This window comes from Rhinoderma darwinii, chromosome 2 (genome assembly GCF_050947455.1).
Source record: "Rhinoderma darwinii isolate aRhiDar2 chromosome 2, aRhiDar2.hap1, whole genome shotgun sequence".
Classification (NCBI taxonomy): domain Eukaryota; kingdom Metazoa; phylum Chordata; class Amphibia; order Anura; family Rhinodermatidae; genus Rhinoderma; species Rhinoderma darwinii.
The window spans coordinates 31,037,249-31,056,442 of NC_134688.1; the positions used below are offsets into that span (position 1 = coordinate 31,037,249).

The window sequence follows — 19,194 nt, forward strand, 5'->3', positions numbered from 1 at the left end:
ATCCAATGAACACACAAACAGACAGACCGACACGTTATACCCGGGCAGTGCCGGGTGCTTTTTCTAGTTTTATATATAATCTGATTTTCTATCAAACATTTAGAGTATTTCGATACAGTGATAAAAGTCAGATGATCCAGCTCTTAGTACAATAAGTAATATGTATAATTAAGAAGATCATTCTGTAACAAATTTTTTAAATTGTGACTCATTTCTCCGAGTGCCGTTACCCTGGGGCCCGATGTTCTGTACAGTGATTGTTATCAGAGGCGAGAAGTCAAGAACAATACTAGGAATTTCATTATATTAAGTGGCAGAGTGACCTGGTTTCCATTACCTCCAGAATAGAGGTAAAACGGATGAAGATCTCAACTACAGATAAGCTACACTCCATACACCGGAATCACAAGGCACTTGTGTGGCGTTTGTCTGGTACAGTACTGTATATTACATATAAAACATCAGCCAGACGCTACGTGTACATATGTAGTGGTGCTGAGTTTTCAATGTAGCAGTGTTCAGTTATTTATTATGCATGAATTCAGAGCTACAAAGTGAACACTATTCAATGGAAAATTCAGCTCTGCTACATTCATAAAACAACAAAGAAGTATCAATTCCCTTGTGCACAGTACTACAGTGCACAGTGTGGGTTTAAACCTCTGCTAAAATTTTTGATGTTTGACAATGTGATTTTCTGTTTTTTTTTTTATATAATCTATCTCTCACTGGTAAAATTAACCTAGCCTAAAAATTCTAGACTGTTCATGACTTTGACAGTGGGCAAACTAACAAAATCAGCAAGGGATCAAATACTTATTTCCTTCACTCTATCTATCTATCTATCTATCTATCTATCTATCTATCTATCTATCTATCTATCTATCTATCTATCTATCTATCTATCTCATATCTATCTATCTATCTATCTATCTATCTATCTATCTATCTATCTATCTATCTATCTATCTATCTATCTATCTATCTCATATCTATCTCATATCTATCTCATATCTATCTATCTATCTATCTATCTATCTATCTATCTATCTATCTCGTACCTATCTATCTATCTATCTATCTATCTATCTATCTATCTATCTATCTATCTATCTATCTATCTATCTATCTCATATCTATCTATCTATCTATCTATCTATCTATCTATCTATCTATCTATCTATCTATCTATCTATCTATCTATTTCTAAAATATATATATAATTTTTTTTTTTTTCAATTGAGTGCATCACGAAAAAGCATTTGTTTTCATACACAAAATCCACTGCAGTACTTCCTATCAGTAGATTCTGGTCATGCATCCGTCTTTTGTTCCATCGCCTAGCAATAATCACATGAGGTAATATCACACAGGGCTACGAAATTACACAAAGTTCCAAAGAAAGGAGTACAAATATGAGACTCTTCCTGAACACACGTTATAATCACGTTACTACATTATAGTCACATCCAAATATTATTATCTTATTATAAGTTCTGAGCTACATTGGGCAGTTCTGTAGATTATATAGGTGTCCCCCTAGAATGCGTAGCTATGCAGGGTCTGCAAAGACATACATCATGGGACAACCAGTTACTCTGCCTTGGCTTTGGTATTTAGATACAGGTCTAGGGCAGTAAACTGTATCCTAGCCCCAGGTGAAGTAAACCAACCAACCAACCAATCAATCAATCAATCAATCAATCAATCAATCAATCAATCAATCAATCAATCAATCAATCAATCAATCAATCAGATGAAAGACGTTATTATTTTAACACTAGATGTCCATATGTTTTGCATTAGTCCATGGGTAGGATTCAGGATTTCAAAAACTTGGATTGTAATTAAAAAATATATATTTTTACTAATCTCTCTTCAATTATTATTCTAGAAACCAGAGCAGTAGGAGCAGAACACGTCACCGATAGAAATCGCATATATCTTAATTTCATTTGTTGAGAAATCTCCACATGTCATTTACACTCTACAGGACTTTAAAATTAAAAACATTAGGGGTCCATCGGCTTCACCAGACCACCAAACATTCTGCATCTAAAATAAAAAATGAAGCAACTTGTCTTGATTAGAAATATCCTACCGTTTTGTGTATACAGCTCCTTTGCAGACTTATGTCTGCCATGTGTATAGTTGTTTCTTCTAGTCATGTGTTTCTCCACTCCCTCTTCACCCACTTCTTGTTACCTACAGACAGTATTAGAGGGGGCAGATGGAGAAAGTAACACATGACTACACAGGGTTGGTTTGTAATCTGTAAACATGAGACACATGGCTTTTCATAGGAGCTGTATACATAAAACAGGAAAGTATTTTTAATCAAGACTATTTACAGACTTGTTTCATTTTTTATTTGAGATTCATTGGAGTAATAAAAAATACATCAGCACCTGTGAATGAAAGAGCCGCTACACAGGGCTATGTTCACACAGGGCAGGCAGCGTATCCGCCCTGTGCACCGAAGGGAATTTCGGCTGAAAAACCGCACAAAATTGTTGTGCAGTTCTTCGGCCGGACTGTCAGCTGCGGAAAACTGCATAGAAAAATGTCATACTTATGTCTACGTCCTGCAGCCCAGCCTCCTGAGATGACGTTTCATCCCATGTGACCGCTGCAGCCAATCACTGAGTTGCGTATTTTGCAGTGGAATCGCTGCTTTTCCGCCGTAAAAAAAAACCACATCTGCTATTTGTTCCAGGTTTTACCTCCCCATTGAATTCAATGGAGAAAACCCGCAACAAATAAGCAGCGATTACTCAAATACAATTGTCATGCTGTGGACTAAAAAACCGCACCGCAGGTCAATTTCTGAGCGTTTTTTTTCTCGCTCAGCATTTACGCAGCGTGTGGATGGGATTTGTTCAATCTCATCCACTCTGCTGCTACTGTGTTATACAAATCTGCAGTATTTACGCTACGTGTGAACTTACCCTAAGTGGGCCGGAAAGGGGTCATTGCGGAACCTTTGTTTTATTTTAGTCATTGGTGGGGTCTTAGGCCTCATGCACACCACCGTAGTGGTGTGCACGGCAGTGATTTGCGGCTCGGACGGACGCGGATTGTCACCCGCGGGCCACCCGTAAATCGTGCGTTTATTTCTATGAGCCTGGACCACAAAACACGGCCGTAATAAGACATGTCTTATGTTTTCCAGTCTCCTGGCAATGCACGGAAACCACGGTCGTGTGCATGGGCCAATAGAAATCAATGGAACCACAATTCATCCGCAGATTTGCGGGTGAAGTGCGGCCGCAAAAAACACGTTTGTGTGCATGGAGCCTAAGTATTTGGATCAGACATATCTCTAATAGAAATGTCATTAATATTTATGGTGGTAAAACCCATTTAAAACACTTGTCCAACAGATGGCCCCCAAAGGCTTTCATCTAGCAAACACCTTGCATGAAAATAGTAAAAGTAAAGTACGGAATAAAGACTTTTCCAATATGTGCATAAACAATCTGATTTATTCCATGTGTCTCCTAAAACATTACACCAAGACATAGGTGCATGTATTTTCGTTGGGATCACTGTTCCCCATAAAATGCTAAAAAGTTTTTCCCTATTTAATATTTAATGAAGTAACACGGCTTAATTTTGATGGTAAGGCAGCATTAGGCTGGTAGAAGAGGTAAGTGAGGGGTGGTCTCCCCCTTACTGGTTCAGCAGTTATAGGTGAAGAAGCCACATGTGACACAGCACCCACTAAAATTAATAAGTGCCCATTTAAAGGATATTTCAGCTGTCAACATTTATCACCCATCTACGGTGGGGGTCCAACTGCTGGTATACCCACTGCCTGCTTCATTGTGGGAACCCTTGTTTTCCTATCAGGATGTCTATAGTAGGAAAAGATGTATGGAGCGGTTGCCGAACATGCAAATTGCCGCTACATAAACCTCTATGGGAGGTATGGCTGTCCTGGTGGGGAGTATCAGGAGATTGGGGTCCACTGTTCTAGCAATCGATGGCAGTCCCAGCAGTCAGAACCCCCCATGGATAGATGCTAAATGTTGATGGCTGGAATACCCCTATTTCTATAGGTGCCAGTGGATCTCCAGAGCAAAGTGCCTCACTACCCTATTAAAGGAGGTTTCAGCTTTTCTATATTTTCTCACTATTGAAATCATTATTATTATTTTATATAAATTACAAGCATTTACATCCATTAATGTAGATCAGTATTTAGGAACAATGTGTGATGATCTTAATCATGTAATATGAATAGTTATTAGTTACCTGATGTACTGGACATATGGTAGAGGAATCTGGGGGAGATAGGTCTCTCTCACTCCTCCTGCTTGGTAAGGCTGTTGTTGCCCATTAAGACTCAATGACTGGTAGATGTTTTGAGGTGGGTTAGAGGATGAAGGTACATGGATCTGGTTTTCAGCTGGTTTACCCATGTTGGGTCTATAGGGTTGGTAGACAGTTGCAGACTCAGTTTTGCAGAGGATAAAATCCAAAGACTGGTTGGTTTTCGGGGTGGCAGAACCTGAGGAGGGTAACCTATAATCCTGGTGCAGAGATCTTTCTTTTGTAGTATCAAATAACAAGACCTCAGGTCCTTCCTGCTTGATCTGTCCATCTTCAAGTTGTAAACTGGAGCTTCGTGATGTGTATGGAGACAGCTGCTGGGACGGGATGGGGGGAGAAGATCTTTGGTCATGGTCATCTGCTTTTACTAACTTCCTTTCCTGAGCAGATAGGTATAGGACATTCATATCCAAATTTGGCATAGTAATGAGGTCTACTCCAGGTGCAAGGGGTGGATATCTGCCGGGCACAACTCCTTGGACACCACTTTTCACAGTTGATTGGTTCTCAGTAAAGTCCTCCAGGGTGGCTCTGTCTTGAGTTATCTTCTTTCCAGATGCTGTGGCTTCAGTCCAAACTCTGATGTCTATAATGCCACTTTTGGAGTCACCAGGACTCTTAACATCTGCTATTCCATGTATGTCAGCAATATCACAGTCTGACCACAGGTGTGAATGATCTGATGTTGAAGAGTCCAGGATGCAGTCCAGGACATTATCCAGCTCATTGTTATCAGAAGATGCCGGTCCTCCCTTCTTCTTATAGGAGTCTTCTGGTCTCTCATATAAAAGACTATCCAATGACAGCTCCCCAGGGTCTGTGACTTCCTGCAAAAAGTCCACATGGTTTCTGGACCCTCTGGCCGGGTATCTGCTGGACTCCTTCCCTGGACCCTGTGTTGTTTCAGGACATTGCTTAGTTGTATTCTCCATGTCAACAAGTAATCTTACTGGATATCATGAAGTCTTGAGATTTCTAAAGCTGCTCAGGTAGTTCCTACTGGCAGAGCACCAGGAGCTAGTACTTCAGTGCCCCTCTCTCTAGTACTGTCTGCATACTGAAATCACAGCTTGCCTTCCTTGATGCTGAGCCTCTCCAGATAAAAGTTTAATGAGGCTGCACTGCCTGTTGCTTGCACTGTACTTTCTCCTCCTGTCTCCTCTCCTTACTGTGCTTGCTATGCAGATGGACACTGAGCTGCTCTGCAGACTCCAAATGCTCTGCACCCCTTGAGCTGTAGACACTCTCTCTGCTGTCTGATTGTAAGGGATTGGCATGGAAAGCTGGCACTGATCTCCTCTCACTGTGCAGGAGACTGGCACTGCACTTCCTCGGCTTGTACCTCTCCTGTGTGCAGCAGATTAGCGTTGGATGGCACTGATCTCTTCTCACCCTGCAGGAGACTGGCACTAAACTTTGCACTGCGCAGCTGAATGCCAGGGTTGCTCCGGATTAGAGGCGAGGTCACTGTGCGGACGTCTCTCTCTGCGGTGTCTCTTCCAAAGTCTCTGAACTCCCTGCGCTCTGCTACTTTATAACAGCTTGGTTCAAATATCTGTGTTTCATGATTATTTATTTTATTTATTTTATATATTTTATTTATTTTATATATTTTATTTATTTTATATATTTTATTTATTTCGTTTATTTATTCATTTTAATTTTGTTTGTACTTTATGTTTTTGTTTTTCTATATTTGTTGTCAGGGCTTAATTTTGTGTGCAGCACTGGCTGGTTGGCATGTCACTCTTCATACACTTCCCTCTCTTGGCTGCAGGTGGCACAGGGGCTTCCTCTCTTATGCCCCCTGGCGATGACATTGAGTAAGTACGTTCTCATTCCATGACAGCATCACAAAGTCTAAAACCTGCCCCATTTATCTGTATTAAATGTACCTTACACCTATTTTATCTGAATGCACTCTATTGTTCCCTGTTATCAGTCATTTCATGTTGAGGAGTAGCTGTCTTGTTTTTAATGGGACTTATTATGTCCAAAAATTCTGTTACCTTGATTAATACTTTACTTCACATATCTCTAAATCTGAGACGCTACAGAATTGATTATAGGGCAGATTTATTAGTTTTACTGTTTTAGACACTTTTTTTTTTTTAAATGCACGACAAGTGGGCATGAATTAGTGTAAAAGGGGGTATGGTCTGCAGAAAAGGGTGTGAATTAAATGGGACACTGTGTGCCACAGAAGAAAAATTATTGGAAACTAAGCCGACCAATAGGTGATATAAGGAAGAAAAAAGTGTCTAGCGTATCTAGCTAAATGAACCTGTCCAAAACGTAGACAGTATTAGTAAATCTGCCCCAATTTTTTTTTTTTAAATAAAGCCACAGGGGAGATCAGCTGAATGCCCTGTGTCCGGATTCAAAACTCCCTGACAATAATAGCTGGATAGGTTTATAAGGTCATACTGCATGCGCTGCAGTGGGAATAAGGTATAACATGCCAGTCATTCAAATGTAATACATGCACTGGCCAGACAGAGTGAGTGGCGCTATCTTTTGATGCCTCCACTCTACCTAATAGAGGGTGTCCTGAGCGGTGGAAAGGGTTTTAGTTATATTGAGTGATAAGTATTCGTATTTGTATGAGTATTCTATAAGCTTTGTCCTTTTGCTCTACTCCTATTATATACAGTAAATCATCTTTGAAACAACCTCCCAAAATTGCATTAAAAGATGCCCAGAAGATGGCTTGTATATGTAGTATACGATGGAACGGAAAATATTTTCCCAGGAAATCAGGTTTAGATAAAGGATGGTCTTCTCATAGAGATGGTCTTTTGTAAAGGTTTCACAGTCATAACAATTGTTACCACCACTGCAATATCAGCACCTTGTAATAAAATTCTTGGAAAATTCTGTATTTTTCCATTACATGGATTTCAAGGATAGGAGGATAACCTAAAAAAAAATCTCAGCCGGAATCCAAATATAAAATGTGACTTCTGTTCCAGTTATGAGCACTCCTGTAAATTTTGCTCACGCTGGACACATACTGCAGTTCATATGACTGTAACAAGCTGGCATACATTTGGCAGCTGAGGGTCCAATATTAGAGATTCTGCCAATTACACTCTAGTTGTAAAGCTAATTAAAATAGGGTTCATTTAGTTCATGCATCTGAACATGCAGATTGCTGATCAACCATTGGAAGTATAATAAGGCATCATGCACACAACTGTTCATTTGCGTCCGCATACTATCCGCAATTGTAGACCCTTGAGATCCGAGTGACAAATATATCAGTCACGATGCAGGAATTCGCACCCGCTCTGATGTATCTGTTGCTTGTCGTCAAGGGGTTAAACTAAACGGGCACTAAATATGTTTATACTGATGACACCCCCAGTCATGAAAGGTATAAGGTTCCCAAGATCAGCTCTCAGCTGACCGTTTCAGTCCCCAGGAGTACATTGTGCTGTGTCTGTCACTCAAAGTATTACTGTGGACTACAGCTGTGGGTCAATAGAGCTTGGAATTTAGAGGGTTTGGGAAGAATTTAGGGATTCTAGGTCAAGCCATTTGGGCTCAGGGTAGCAAGCAACGCATGATCATACCTCCCAACCGTCCTGGATTCATCGAGACAGTGATGTCAGTGGCTCCTGTTGGAGCAGAATCCACGTCCACAGCGTGGCCAATTCTCTGGCTGGGGATTGCGCTCCTAGAGGGAGCCCCAATGGCTATCTACAGGGGAAAGTATCACTGTCTACAGGGGGTGGCGCTTACTTCAAGGGGGGTGTGGCACTCAGGGCCGCCATCAGGAATTTCTGGGCCCCATACAGCCAAGGAGTGTGAGCCCTCCTCCATTACCGACGTTTGGTGCTCTCACGTCTGTACGTTATGTGCGCTTACTTATTTTGGTACTGATGTCAATTACAGTGAACAAAACCATGGGTCAGGCACATGACCGATTAATGCCCTGTTTTTGTTCAATTCAGCCAAAACGTATCCCACTGTATGGCATACAGTGAGATACATCACCCGGGGAATGGCCCCATAAATGGACAGTGACGTTAGTAGCTTTCCCAGGGCTGGAGTCCCCGGAGCTTCTATTAGCTCTCTGCCCAGGGACTACGGCGCTGTTCCTGATGTCCATATTTGGACACTGATGTCAGGAGCTTCCCCAGGGCCAAAGTCCTGGGGCAGAGCAATTGTGATGCTCTGCCTGGGGACTCTGGCATTGGGAAGATCCTGACATTACTGTCCATATAGTGTTGTCAGGAGCGGCATAGTTTTTTTTTGCGGGATCTCTCAAGATGGAATAGCAGAGTCTACTAAGCTGTTCCATCCTTCAAAAAAAAGGTAAACCCCATTCACATGAGTTATATTGTAATTGGTAGTGAATTTTCAGTGCGGAATCCGCACCACAAATAGGAGAGTTTTAGCCACGTGCCAATTTAAAAGCACATTTTTTTCTATTACTTTTCCAACCTACATGTATTTGGTCTTGTTTTTCTCAGAACATGTTGGGCTTCCATATTGCGTAAAAAAAAATAAGTGATATATTTTACTTTTTTTAAAATGTAAAAGGAAAAAAGGGAAATAAATGTTAAAAAAAATTAGAATATGTAATTTTTAGGTGATGTTTTTTGACATCTGGTGCATGCCACTGGGTAAACACCCCTGAATACATATTTGGCAACTTCTGCCAACTTCAACTATACCAAATATGAGTGCATTTCTTTAATGCTGGGCACAAGGCAGAGCTTACAATGAATGGTGCTTAAACTGGCTTTTGATGAGCAAATTTTCCAAAGCTGATTCCACAGCGATCTGTGTGCATGTGACCAGTGTCGCAGCCAAAGTCGCCGTGTAGCCCCAGACTAAAACTGTACATATAAATATGATCTACATATATATATATACTGTATATGTGATATGAGAGATATAGATAAAGAGATAGGTAGATATAAATAATAATAATCTTTATTTGTATAACACAAAAAAAATGTAAATTTCGATACAGATGTAGCCGTCTTTATCTTGACTTTTAACGCATGAAATACAATGGCTAGATCCTTTATCTTGACTTTTTCAATGACTTTTCAATGACTTTAGTTGTGTGATATCACGCTGCAGTAAGTTATCAGAGTCAAGATAAAGATGGCTACATCTGTATATAAAGATATTATAATCATATATCAATCATCTATCTAACTCATATATTGAAATAGTGTATAGTCCAGGGGCGTTGCTAGTGTCTTAAAAGATCAGGGGCACAAGCCCCGAGACATACATCCCCCCCCCCCCACTGAAAAATATATTTATTTTTTCACATATATATCGGAGATAGCATATCTATAAGACTAAGGCTCTTATATCTACACCACTGGATTGAATTGGATGTATTGTCTCAGCAGACAGAATCACACATAATAGGCTTAGATACATGGCCCCAGCAGACAGTATCACACATGATAGGCTTATGGCTCATTCAGACGTGAATCTCGTCCGTGTGTTGTGTGTTGAAATAACGCACAGCATACGGACTCGTTGATTTCAATGAGGCTATTCACACATGCGTGAGTGTCCGTTGTGAGAAACTCACTGCATGTCCTATTAGTGTGATTTCACACACCTAGTCGCCCATCGAAGACAATGGGTGCGTCAAAACCACGGACAGCACACGGACGACATCCATGCACGCAGTGCCGCACCTGCCATGAGGCAAGGTGAGCCGACAGCCTCAGGCGGTGCCACCTACCCGAAAACGGGGGGGCGGCATTTACAGCCATGGACGGACTGGACCGGGGGGAGGGGGCATGCAGACTTAGCAGACGTGCCGCATGATGGGCACGTGTGTAACACTCCTCCTCGCTGTATGCCGCACGCGCCGCCAGAGAGGAGCAGGTCTGCAGGAGGAGTGGTCGAGAGATGAGGAGAAGTGACGAGACGGTACGTTCCAGCCTTAACTCGGTCAGCCGAAGCTGCTGGGACCGGGACCCGGGAGTATACTGCAAGGGGGTCTGGGCATTTTATTGACAGCAAAGGGCTCTATGGGGGTGGAATAATCCACCCCATAGAGCCCTCACATCACTATAATGGAAGGATAGGGGGGGGGGAGTCTGAGCGTCTGACTTACTGCAGAGGGCTCTAAAGGGGGGGGGATTCTGCCCCCCCTTTAGAGCATCAGTCAGATGTTCAAACCCCCTTAACCTTGCAGTACAGTAACTAGTTATGGCTCTGTGGGGGGATAATTCCCTCCTCAGAGGCGTAGCTAGGTTCTCCAGCACCCGGGGCAAAGATTCCGTTTGGCGCCCCCCCCCCCCCAACATCTCCTTCCCCCTCGCCGTGTTTGTTTTCTATACCAATCGACGTGTCATTTCTTCTTATGTAACGCGAGCATAAAATTATTTGTACATTTCACAAGCAATATGGTTCTATACACAACACCAGAACCAAGCTCGGTACATATATACAGCCCCAGCACAAATACAGCTCAATTTAGTGCAACCCCTGCCGTATAGGTGTGTACGGCGTAAAACTACAGCTCCCAGCATGGCCCGAACAATGATAAGGATATGCTGGGAGATGCCGTTTCACAAAAAATAAATCCTATCATAATCATACCACCCATCATCTCGCTGCAGATCATACAGTGACTACAGTGCTGATTAGAGGCAGAGTGAACATTTACATTAGGTGACTCACCGGTGACGTCTCAGATTCTAGTTCTTTTTCTCCATTTGGTCCAGACCTCTATGACGACTTCTCCCGGTCCATTTCTGCAGTTTGCCACTCACATGTCTTCAGCTTCTCACTTTTCCAACATTTCTGCACCTATAAATAAATATAAAGTTATCATTATACCACACACTACGCCCCTAAATATAATAGCGCCATACACTGCACCTCTAATTATAATAGCACCATACACCGTGTCACACACACACACACACACACACACACACACACACACACACACACACGCACACACACACACACACACACACACACACACACTGTGCCCCCTGTAGATAGTGCCTGCCATAGAGCCCCCTGTAGATAGTGCCTGCCATAGAGCCCCTGTAGATAGTGCCCCCATATAGACCACCCCTGTATATAGTGTCCCACAAATAACTCCCCCTATAGTGCTCTACAGATAGCCCACCCCTGTATGTAGCCCCCCTGTAGATATAGCCCACCCCTGTATATAGTGCTCCACATATAGTGTTTCACAGATAGCCCAACCCTGTATATAGCCCCCCCTTGTACATATAGTCCACCCCTGTATATAGTGCTCCACTAGATAGTCCACCCCTGTATATAGTGCTCCACAGATAGCCCACCCCTGTATATACTATATACAAGGGTGGGCTATCTGTGGAGCACTATATACAGGGGTGGACTATATGTACAAGGGGGCTATATACAGGGGTGGGCTTTCTGTGGAGCACTATAGGGGGAGCTATTTGTGGGATACTATATACAGGGGTGGGCTATATCTACAGGGGGACCATATCTACAGGGGGACCATATCTACAGGGGGACCATATCTACAGGGCTGGGCTATACACAGGGGGGCTATATCTACAGGGGTGGGCTATACACAGGGGGGCTATATCTACAGGGGTGGGCTATACATAGGGGGGCTATATCTACAGGGGGCTATATCTACAGGGCGACTATATACTTGGGTGGGCTATCTATGGAGCACCATATACAGGGGGCTATATACTATATAGCCCACCCCTGTATATGGTGCTCTATAGACAGCCCACTCCAGTATATAGCCCCCTGTAGATATAGTCCCCCTGTAGATATAGTCCCCCTGTATATAGCCCCCCTGTAGATATAGTCTCCCCCTGTATATAGCCCAGCCCTGTAGATATAGTCCCCCTGTATATAGCCCAGCCCTGTAGATATAGTCCCCCTGTATATAGCCCAGCAGATATAGTCCCCCTGTAGATATAGTCCCCTTGTATATAGCCCAGCAGATATAGTCCCCCTGTAGATATAGTCCCCCTGTATATAGCCCAGCCCTGTAGATATAGTCCCCCTGTATATAGCCCAGCAGATATAGTCCCCCTGTCTATAGCCTCCATGTAGATATAGTCCCCCTGTATATAGCCCAGCAGATATAGTCCCCCTGTATATAGCCCAGCAGATATAGTCCCCCTGTATATATAGTCCCCCTGTATATAGCCCCCCTGTAGCTATAGTCCCCCTGTATATAGCCCAGCAGATATAGTCCCCCTGTATATAGCCCAGCCCTGTATATATAGTCCCCCTGTATATAGCCCCCTGTAGATATAGTCCCCCTGTAGATATAGTCCCCCTGTATATAGCCCCCCTGTATATAGCCCAGCCCTGTAGCTATAGTCCCCGTGTATATAGCCCAGCAGATATAGTCCCCCTGTATATAGCCCCCCTGTAGATATAGTCCCCCTGTATATAGCCCAGCAGATATAGTCCCCCTGTAGATATAGTCCCCCTGTATATAGCCCCCCTGTAGATATAGTCCCCCTGTATATAGCCCAGCAGATATAGTCCCCCTGTATATAGCCCCCCTGTAGATATAGTCCCCCTGTATATAGCCCAGCAGATATAGTCCCCCTGTAGATATAGTCCCCCTGTATATAGCCCCCCTGTAGATATAGTCCCCCTGTATATAGCCCAGCCCTGTAGATATAATCCCCCTGTATATAGCCCCCCTGTAGATATAGTCCCCCTGTATATAGCCCAGCAGATATAGTCCCCCTGTATATAGCCTCCCTGTAGATATAGTCCCCCTGTATATAGCCCAGCAGATATAGTCCCCCTGTATATATAGTCCCCCTGTATATAGCCCCCCTGTAGCTATAGTCCCCCTGTATATAGCCGAGCAGATATAGTCCCCCTGTATATAGCCCAGCCCTGTAGATATAGTCCCCCTGTATATAGCCCAGCCCTGTAGATAGACACCCCCGTAGACAAAGTCCCCCGTGTAGACAAAGTCCCCCGTGTAGACAAAGTCCCCCCCCCCGCAGATACAGCCACACGTCTATTACAATTTAAAAAAAAAAATTCAAACTCACCTTATTCCCGCTCCGACGCCGTCCGGCAGCCATGGAGACCTGCTCTCTTCTGCGCAGGTCTCCTGGGGGTTGAACGCGGCGTCTATGAAAGGCGCTGATTGGCTGGGCAGGATGACTTTCCCTACCAGTCAGTCAGCGCCTTTCATCGACGGAAGCGTCACTGGTACAAAAGGTACCAGTCGCTTCATTCGTGGAGAGGCGCTGAATGGCCCGGCACGGAACGTGCCCGGTCATTCATTGCTTCTAATTGTACCTGTGTCCTTGCGACACAGGTACAATTATAGTGCAGGAGGAGGGGGCGCTGGCGCCCCCCTCTGAACAGCGCCCGGGGCACATGCCCCGCTTGCCCCCCCTTAGCTACGCCCCTGCCCTCCTATAGAGCCCTCTGCTGTCAGTAAAACGACCAGACCCCCCCTTGCAGTATACTCCCGGCCCCCCAGCATTGGCCGACCCCTTTTAAATTAGTATGGGCAGGAAGCTGAGCGCAGTATAAGGGCCTGTTCACATCAGCGTTGGCTTTCCGTTCCGGGGTTCCGTCGGAGGTTTCCGTCGGGTGAACCCTGCAACGGAAAGTCAAACTGAAACCACAGCTTCTGTTTCCGTCACCATTAGCGCAGTAGGCTATTGATTCCGTCGGAAAAACGGAAACCTGCCGGAATGGTGACAAACGGAATCCATTAGCAATGTTTCCGTCACCATTGATATCAATGGTGACGGAAACGGAAGCTGTGGATCCCGTATAGATCATGTCCTATTTCAAGCCGTAATTACGGCACGGGCAGGCCCATAGAAGTCGGACTGGATATCAAAAGAGGGACGCGTCCCCAAGACAATGGCCAGGGTACGTATGAACTTATTTTTCTTTCTATCGCTGCGTTCCGCTGTGGAAACTCTGCCCAAAAGGGCTGCCCCTTCTCCCTATCCAGCACTGATCAGCAGCCTCTTCTCTCTATTAGTACTGGATAGGGAGAAGGGGCTGCCGATCAGTGCAGTGCAATATAGCAGAGAGTACTTTTGCGGCCGTAATTCACCAGAAAATCCACCGGAGAATTGCGGCCCCATTCATTCCTATGGGGCAATGCACACGACCGTGGTTTCCACGGTCCGAGCATGGCCCAGGAGCCTGGACCGGAGAAAGAACGGGCATGTCTTATTACGGCCGTGTTCTGTGGTCTAGGCTCATAGGAAATAATGGACGCGGCCATGTGCACGGTCCGCGATTTTCCGGCGGCTCGCGGGTGTCACTCCATGAGGCCTTACTAATGTTTTTTCTGTGTTTGTGTCTTTTTACAGGTTTGGTCGTTGGACTATGTTGGATTCGGGGACTACTTAGATGACGGCATTTTATAATTCTTAGATAGATAGATAGATAGATAGATAGATAGATAGATAGAGAGAGAGAGAGAGAGAGAGAGAGAGATAGATAGATAGATAGATAGATAGATAGATAGATAGATAGATAGATAGATAGATAGATAGGTGATTATAATATCTTTATATATCTTAATTGATTTTTTTTTTTGTGTTATACCAATAAAGATATATAGATAGAAATATATTTATTGGAGAAAAAAAAAAGTGTGTTTTATTACTACTGTACTCCCCCTGACAGCCTGCCAGGATAGGGAGAAGATACAGCAGGGCGCCGAGGAGGGGCTAGAGGGGTGTGGTGCCATGAGGGGGGGGGGTGCTGCGAGTCGGATAGGCCCCTTTTTTTCAGCCATGTGGCCGGGCCACTGACAGCAGTACCAGTAGTACTGACCTGATGGCAGCCCTGGTGGCACTATAACGGCACTACTGGGGACACTGTGGCACTAGCTACATAGGCACTCTGTGTGGCACTGTCTACATGGGGACTGTGGCACTATGTGGGTACTGGCACTTTATATGTGGGCACTGGCTCTAGTGGGCACTGGCAGCTAAGGGCGCATTATACTGTATGTGGGCAGCTAAGGCAGCGTTATACTGTATGGGGCAGCTATGGGGCATTATACTGTAGGGGCAGTTAAAGGGGAATTATACTGTATGGGGCAGCTATAAGGGTATTATACTGTATGGGGGAATTTGTGTGGGCTTTATACTGTATGGGGTATCTATGGTGGAATTATACTTTATCGGGCAGCTATGGGGCATTATACTGTATGGAGGAATTTGTGTGGGAATTATACTGTATAGGGGCATCTGAGTTTGCTTTATACTGTATAGAAGCATCTATGGGGGCATTATACTGTTTGGGGGCAGCTATTAGGGCATTATACTGTGTGGGGGCAGCTATTTGGCATTACACTGTGTGGGAGGCACTATGGGGTATTATACTGTGTGGGGCAGCTATAGGGGTATTATACTGCTGAGAGGCAGGGGTTAGAGGCGTGGCTTAAAATAAAAAAATTGCTGCGCCGCAATTCTTGAAAGTTGGAAGTTATGCGCATGATCAGTGTGTTCCCTGCATCCCACCATGTATAGAACCATGATAACAGTGATATAGTGGTAACACCCAATTTGATCGTTGTTACTAATAATCTGTATACAGGATCATGCCCTTTAGTTCCTCTATTCTGTGATTTCATCATTGAAGTCACAGGTTCCCTGGCTACCGAGCGCTGTGTTTAGGGGTCTTTATTAATAGAGAACTGATAGTTTCAGTTCACTGTCACAGACAGTAAAGGGTCAGGCCATCAGTAGGACACCCTGATCCAGCTGATGGCACCGAGCTCAATGCGTTCAAACTGGAGGGAAAAAATCAATAGGCTAATGGCATGAGGATCACTCCTGTATATTTACATGGGGAGGACGGAATAGGGGTAACAGAGTTAACAGTACACAATTTGGAATTCCTGTTCATAGAAAAATTACTTGTTGATGATCAATTAGTGGCACAGTTATTGCCCTTAGATTGTAAACTATGTACCTAAAAAACAACTTAAGAATTGTCAGCTGGAATGCTCAACTACACTGTTTTATGAGCCAGCAAGCCTGATGCTGATCAATACATGGTCATCAATAAATGATCAACTATCTGTAGGTTAGAAAGCAAGATGAGACTACGCAGGCTTTGGTTTTTTTTTTTGTTTTTTTAGCATGGACATACATATCTTTGCATAGGAGCTGTATACTCAAAACGGCGAAGTTGCTTAATTTTTAATTTGAGATGTGTCGGACCAATAAAATAAACAGCACATAGCACTAAGACATAGTAGATACAGTAGAAATCCCTGTAGTTGTCCATTAGCTACAGCTAAGATCCAGTGTAAATGACATTTATTTATACAGTTACTGGACACTGAAGATTAGGGTACCCCTCCCTGAATACTTGTTTGGTCTATGTATTTTTTATGCTTTTTTAAATTTTTTCTTAGGTGCCCCAGCTGGTTGTGGTAGCTACCTTGTCTCCCTCAATGATTGCTGGGAAAACGCTTTTAATATTAATCCCTAGGGGTTTGACCTCCTGTTCAATATCTTGCCTTTTCTTACTCTCAGTGAACGGAAACATTCTTGTTTACTTCTAGAGCCTTAAAACCTGTCCTGATCATGTTAACCGACACTGGTTCCAGGGAGTGTTACAGCATATCAAAGATCTCTGTTATAAGGGCAAGGACAAGGCAAGTTGACGGCATTTGGCCAAGGTGCTGCTGAAAACTGCGCTGCTATGGGTTTTACCAACAATCGGCAGTTTTCAAATGCTTGTTAATGTCCAAATGGTTTTTGCAGGTTACAAAGCTGTTTGCCCTATGAAAAAAAAAAAATGCACAATCCTATACAAGCATTTGAAAACCACAAGGATTTGGGGTAAAACATCTTGTCGATGTGGTTTTGGCCTCTTCACAGCCGCAGCTCAGCCGAAAAGTGCCCGCTACGTGTGTCCTTAGCCTAATCTATTTTGCCCATGGATCACCCTCTCCATGTAAAGATAAATGTTTGCATTCACTGACAGCAGTCAGACATCTTGAAACTGATGGGGGATTAAAAAATAAAGTATAAAACGTTGCATTCTAGAGTGATAAATCCGTAATAACTTCAAACCGGAAAACCCTTTTACATATATAGGTAGGCACGCCCTATTCCGACTGGAAACACCGCCAAAACAGCCTAAAATGTCCCTTTTATTACTGATTTGCATAACCACGGCCCCTTTTGTGGTCTAGTTCGCAGGACAGTCCCACAAAAAGTTGGACTGTTGGTAGGTGTGCCTCTAATTATTCTTGTGTTTCTTTAGAGTACTCCTATAGTCAATTTGAGCAATACCAATAGTAACTTAATATTTGTAAATTGCTATTTAAAGATCTTTTTAATTTAGGGCATCTGTATGTATAGCAGTGGGTGCAATTGGTTGCAAATAAAGTACCAAATGGACACCAAATGTACCAAGTTAGGAAATAAAGCTGAGGAGCATAAGTTACAGCTTCCATAGTAATGCACAACTTAGCCAGGGGGTGAGGATGGCGGATGTGTTGGATGCCAGGGGGGGGGGGGGGCGGGGAGGGGGGGGTGCCAACAAGCTACTGTTCTTTTGCCAGGATATTTGTTAGGAAACACCCGCCCCTTTAAGATTGCCATGACTACTAGTCTAGCTTCTGGGCAGTTCTGGTTTTAGTTGTTGAGCCTATCCCACTTCTCTGCCTTTCTTCCTATCTGATTGAAGGGTGGAGTATTTATATCTGTGCTGGTTCTGTTTTTCTTTGCTTGTGATTTTCCTTGCTGCATGTGTTTGATCAAGCTTCTGACTTATACCTTGTATATTTGCACTTTTTGGAACTGGAACTCGGCTTGTCTCTGGATTACCCTTTGCTTACTGATTTGGACTTTCTGCTCGCGGCTTGTTTTGACCTCTGCAATCCCTGATATCCAATAGCATTGCGATTTGGACTTTCTGTTTACCCTCGGGCTGTCTTGTTATCTGTTCTGGTATTGCCTGCAGTGCACCTCTTATCCTACACTGGACTCTGTTAATACAACCTGGCTTCTATGCTGCAAAATTCAATCCGTTTTGCGGTGGGTTCTGGCGAAAACCATAGAGTAGCCTTAGACTCTGTTGATCAGAGTTGTGACGGATTTTGGATTGCGGATTTACTTGCACGCTCATTCCTGACAGTCTCCAGCAGCCTTTGGGGAACTGCTTTCATAGCAATTCCATAAATTTGCACCCTGGGGTTTGCTTAACCAGTGATTCCATAAAAATAATTAGATAAAGTGCTAGGGCAGCAAATGGAATTGTTGCACCACATGAAGGAAATCCTAGCTATGCACTGTTCACAGTAATAAATTCTGCTCCACCTGTAATGAAGACATTTCTGGTGATATGTTTTATATTCCTTGGTTTAGCCCAATGATATTTGATATTAATAATGGTGGTGCGGTAATATCACTGATGAATGGGGACTATTCTTGAAAAACACTAGAACTACATTTCCATATCCTTTCTTCTAGTGTAAGCTGTAAACAAAGCAATAATAAGCACTTGTTCTTTTTTTACCATTATAATAGAAATTATTTTTATAGAGGTAAAAAAAAAACCACCTCAAATGAGGAGTAAAGCAGATGCCTGGCTATCATTATCTGGAATAAGGCTATACCAACAGGTGGCTAAGGCTGAGAAGGCATCTCCTGTGGAGCATAACAAATATTTCTGATTAAAAGTATATGCCCATCTTTCCATTTTTTGTCAGTACTCTAATGCATCTAAAATAAAACTACTTTGCAAATAGTCCTGACTTAAAATATTCTGAGATTTTGTTTCTACAGCTCATATGCAGACCTATGTGTCTCCATGGTTACAGACTACAAAGAAAAAATTATTTTGTGGTCTGTTCCTGCAGTTTCTTGCTAA

At 43.4% G+C, this 19,194-nt stretch overlaps 1 protein-coding gene and 1 long non-coding RNA gene across 2 annotated transcripts in view; one reads left to right on the top strand and one right to left on the bottom strand.

Moving 5' to 3' along the window:
- Nucleotides 1-5,772, bottom strand: part of PGR (progesterone receptor) — a 97,323-nt gene extending 91,551 nt beyond the window's left edge. Inside the window, exon 1 of the mRNA XM_075851520.1 lies at nucleotides 4,258-5,772. Coding sequence (XP_075707635.1) covers nucleotides 4,258-5,267 — 1,010 coding nt within the window. The 5' untranslated portion in view covers nucleotides 5,268-5,772. The remainder of the gene's footprint in view (nucleotides 1-4,257) is intronic.
- LOC142742087 (uncharacterized) overlaps nucleotides 4,868-19,194 on the top strand; it is a 57,838-nt gene continuing 43,511 nt past the window's right edge. Inside the window, exons 1-2 of the long non-coding RNA XR_012881287.1 lie at nucleotides 4,868-5,324; nucleotides 6,042-6,158. This is a non-coding gene — a long non-coding RNA (uncharacterized LOC142742087). The remainder of the gene's footprint in view (nucleotides 5,325-6,041; nucleotides 6,159-19,194) is intronic.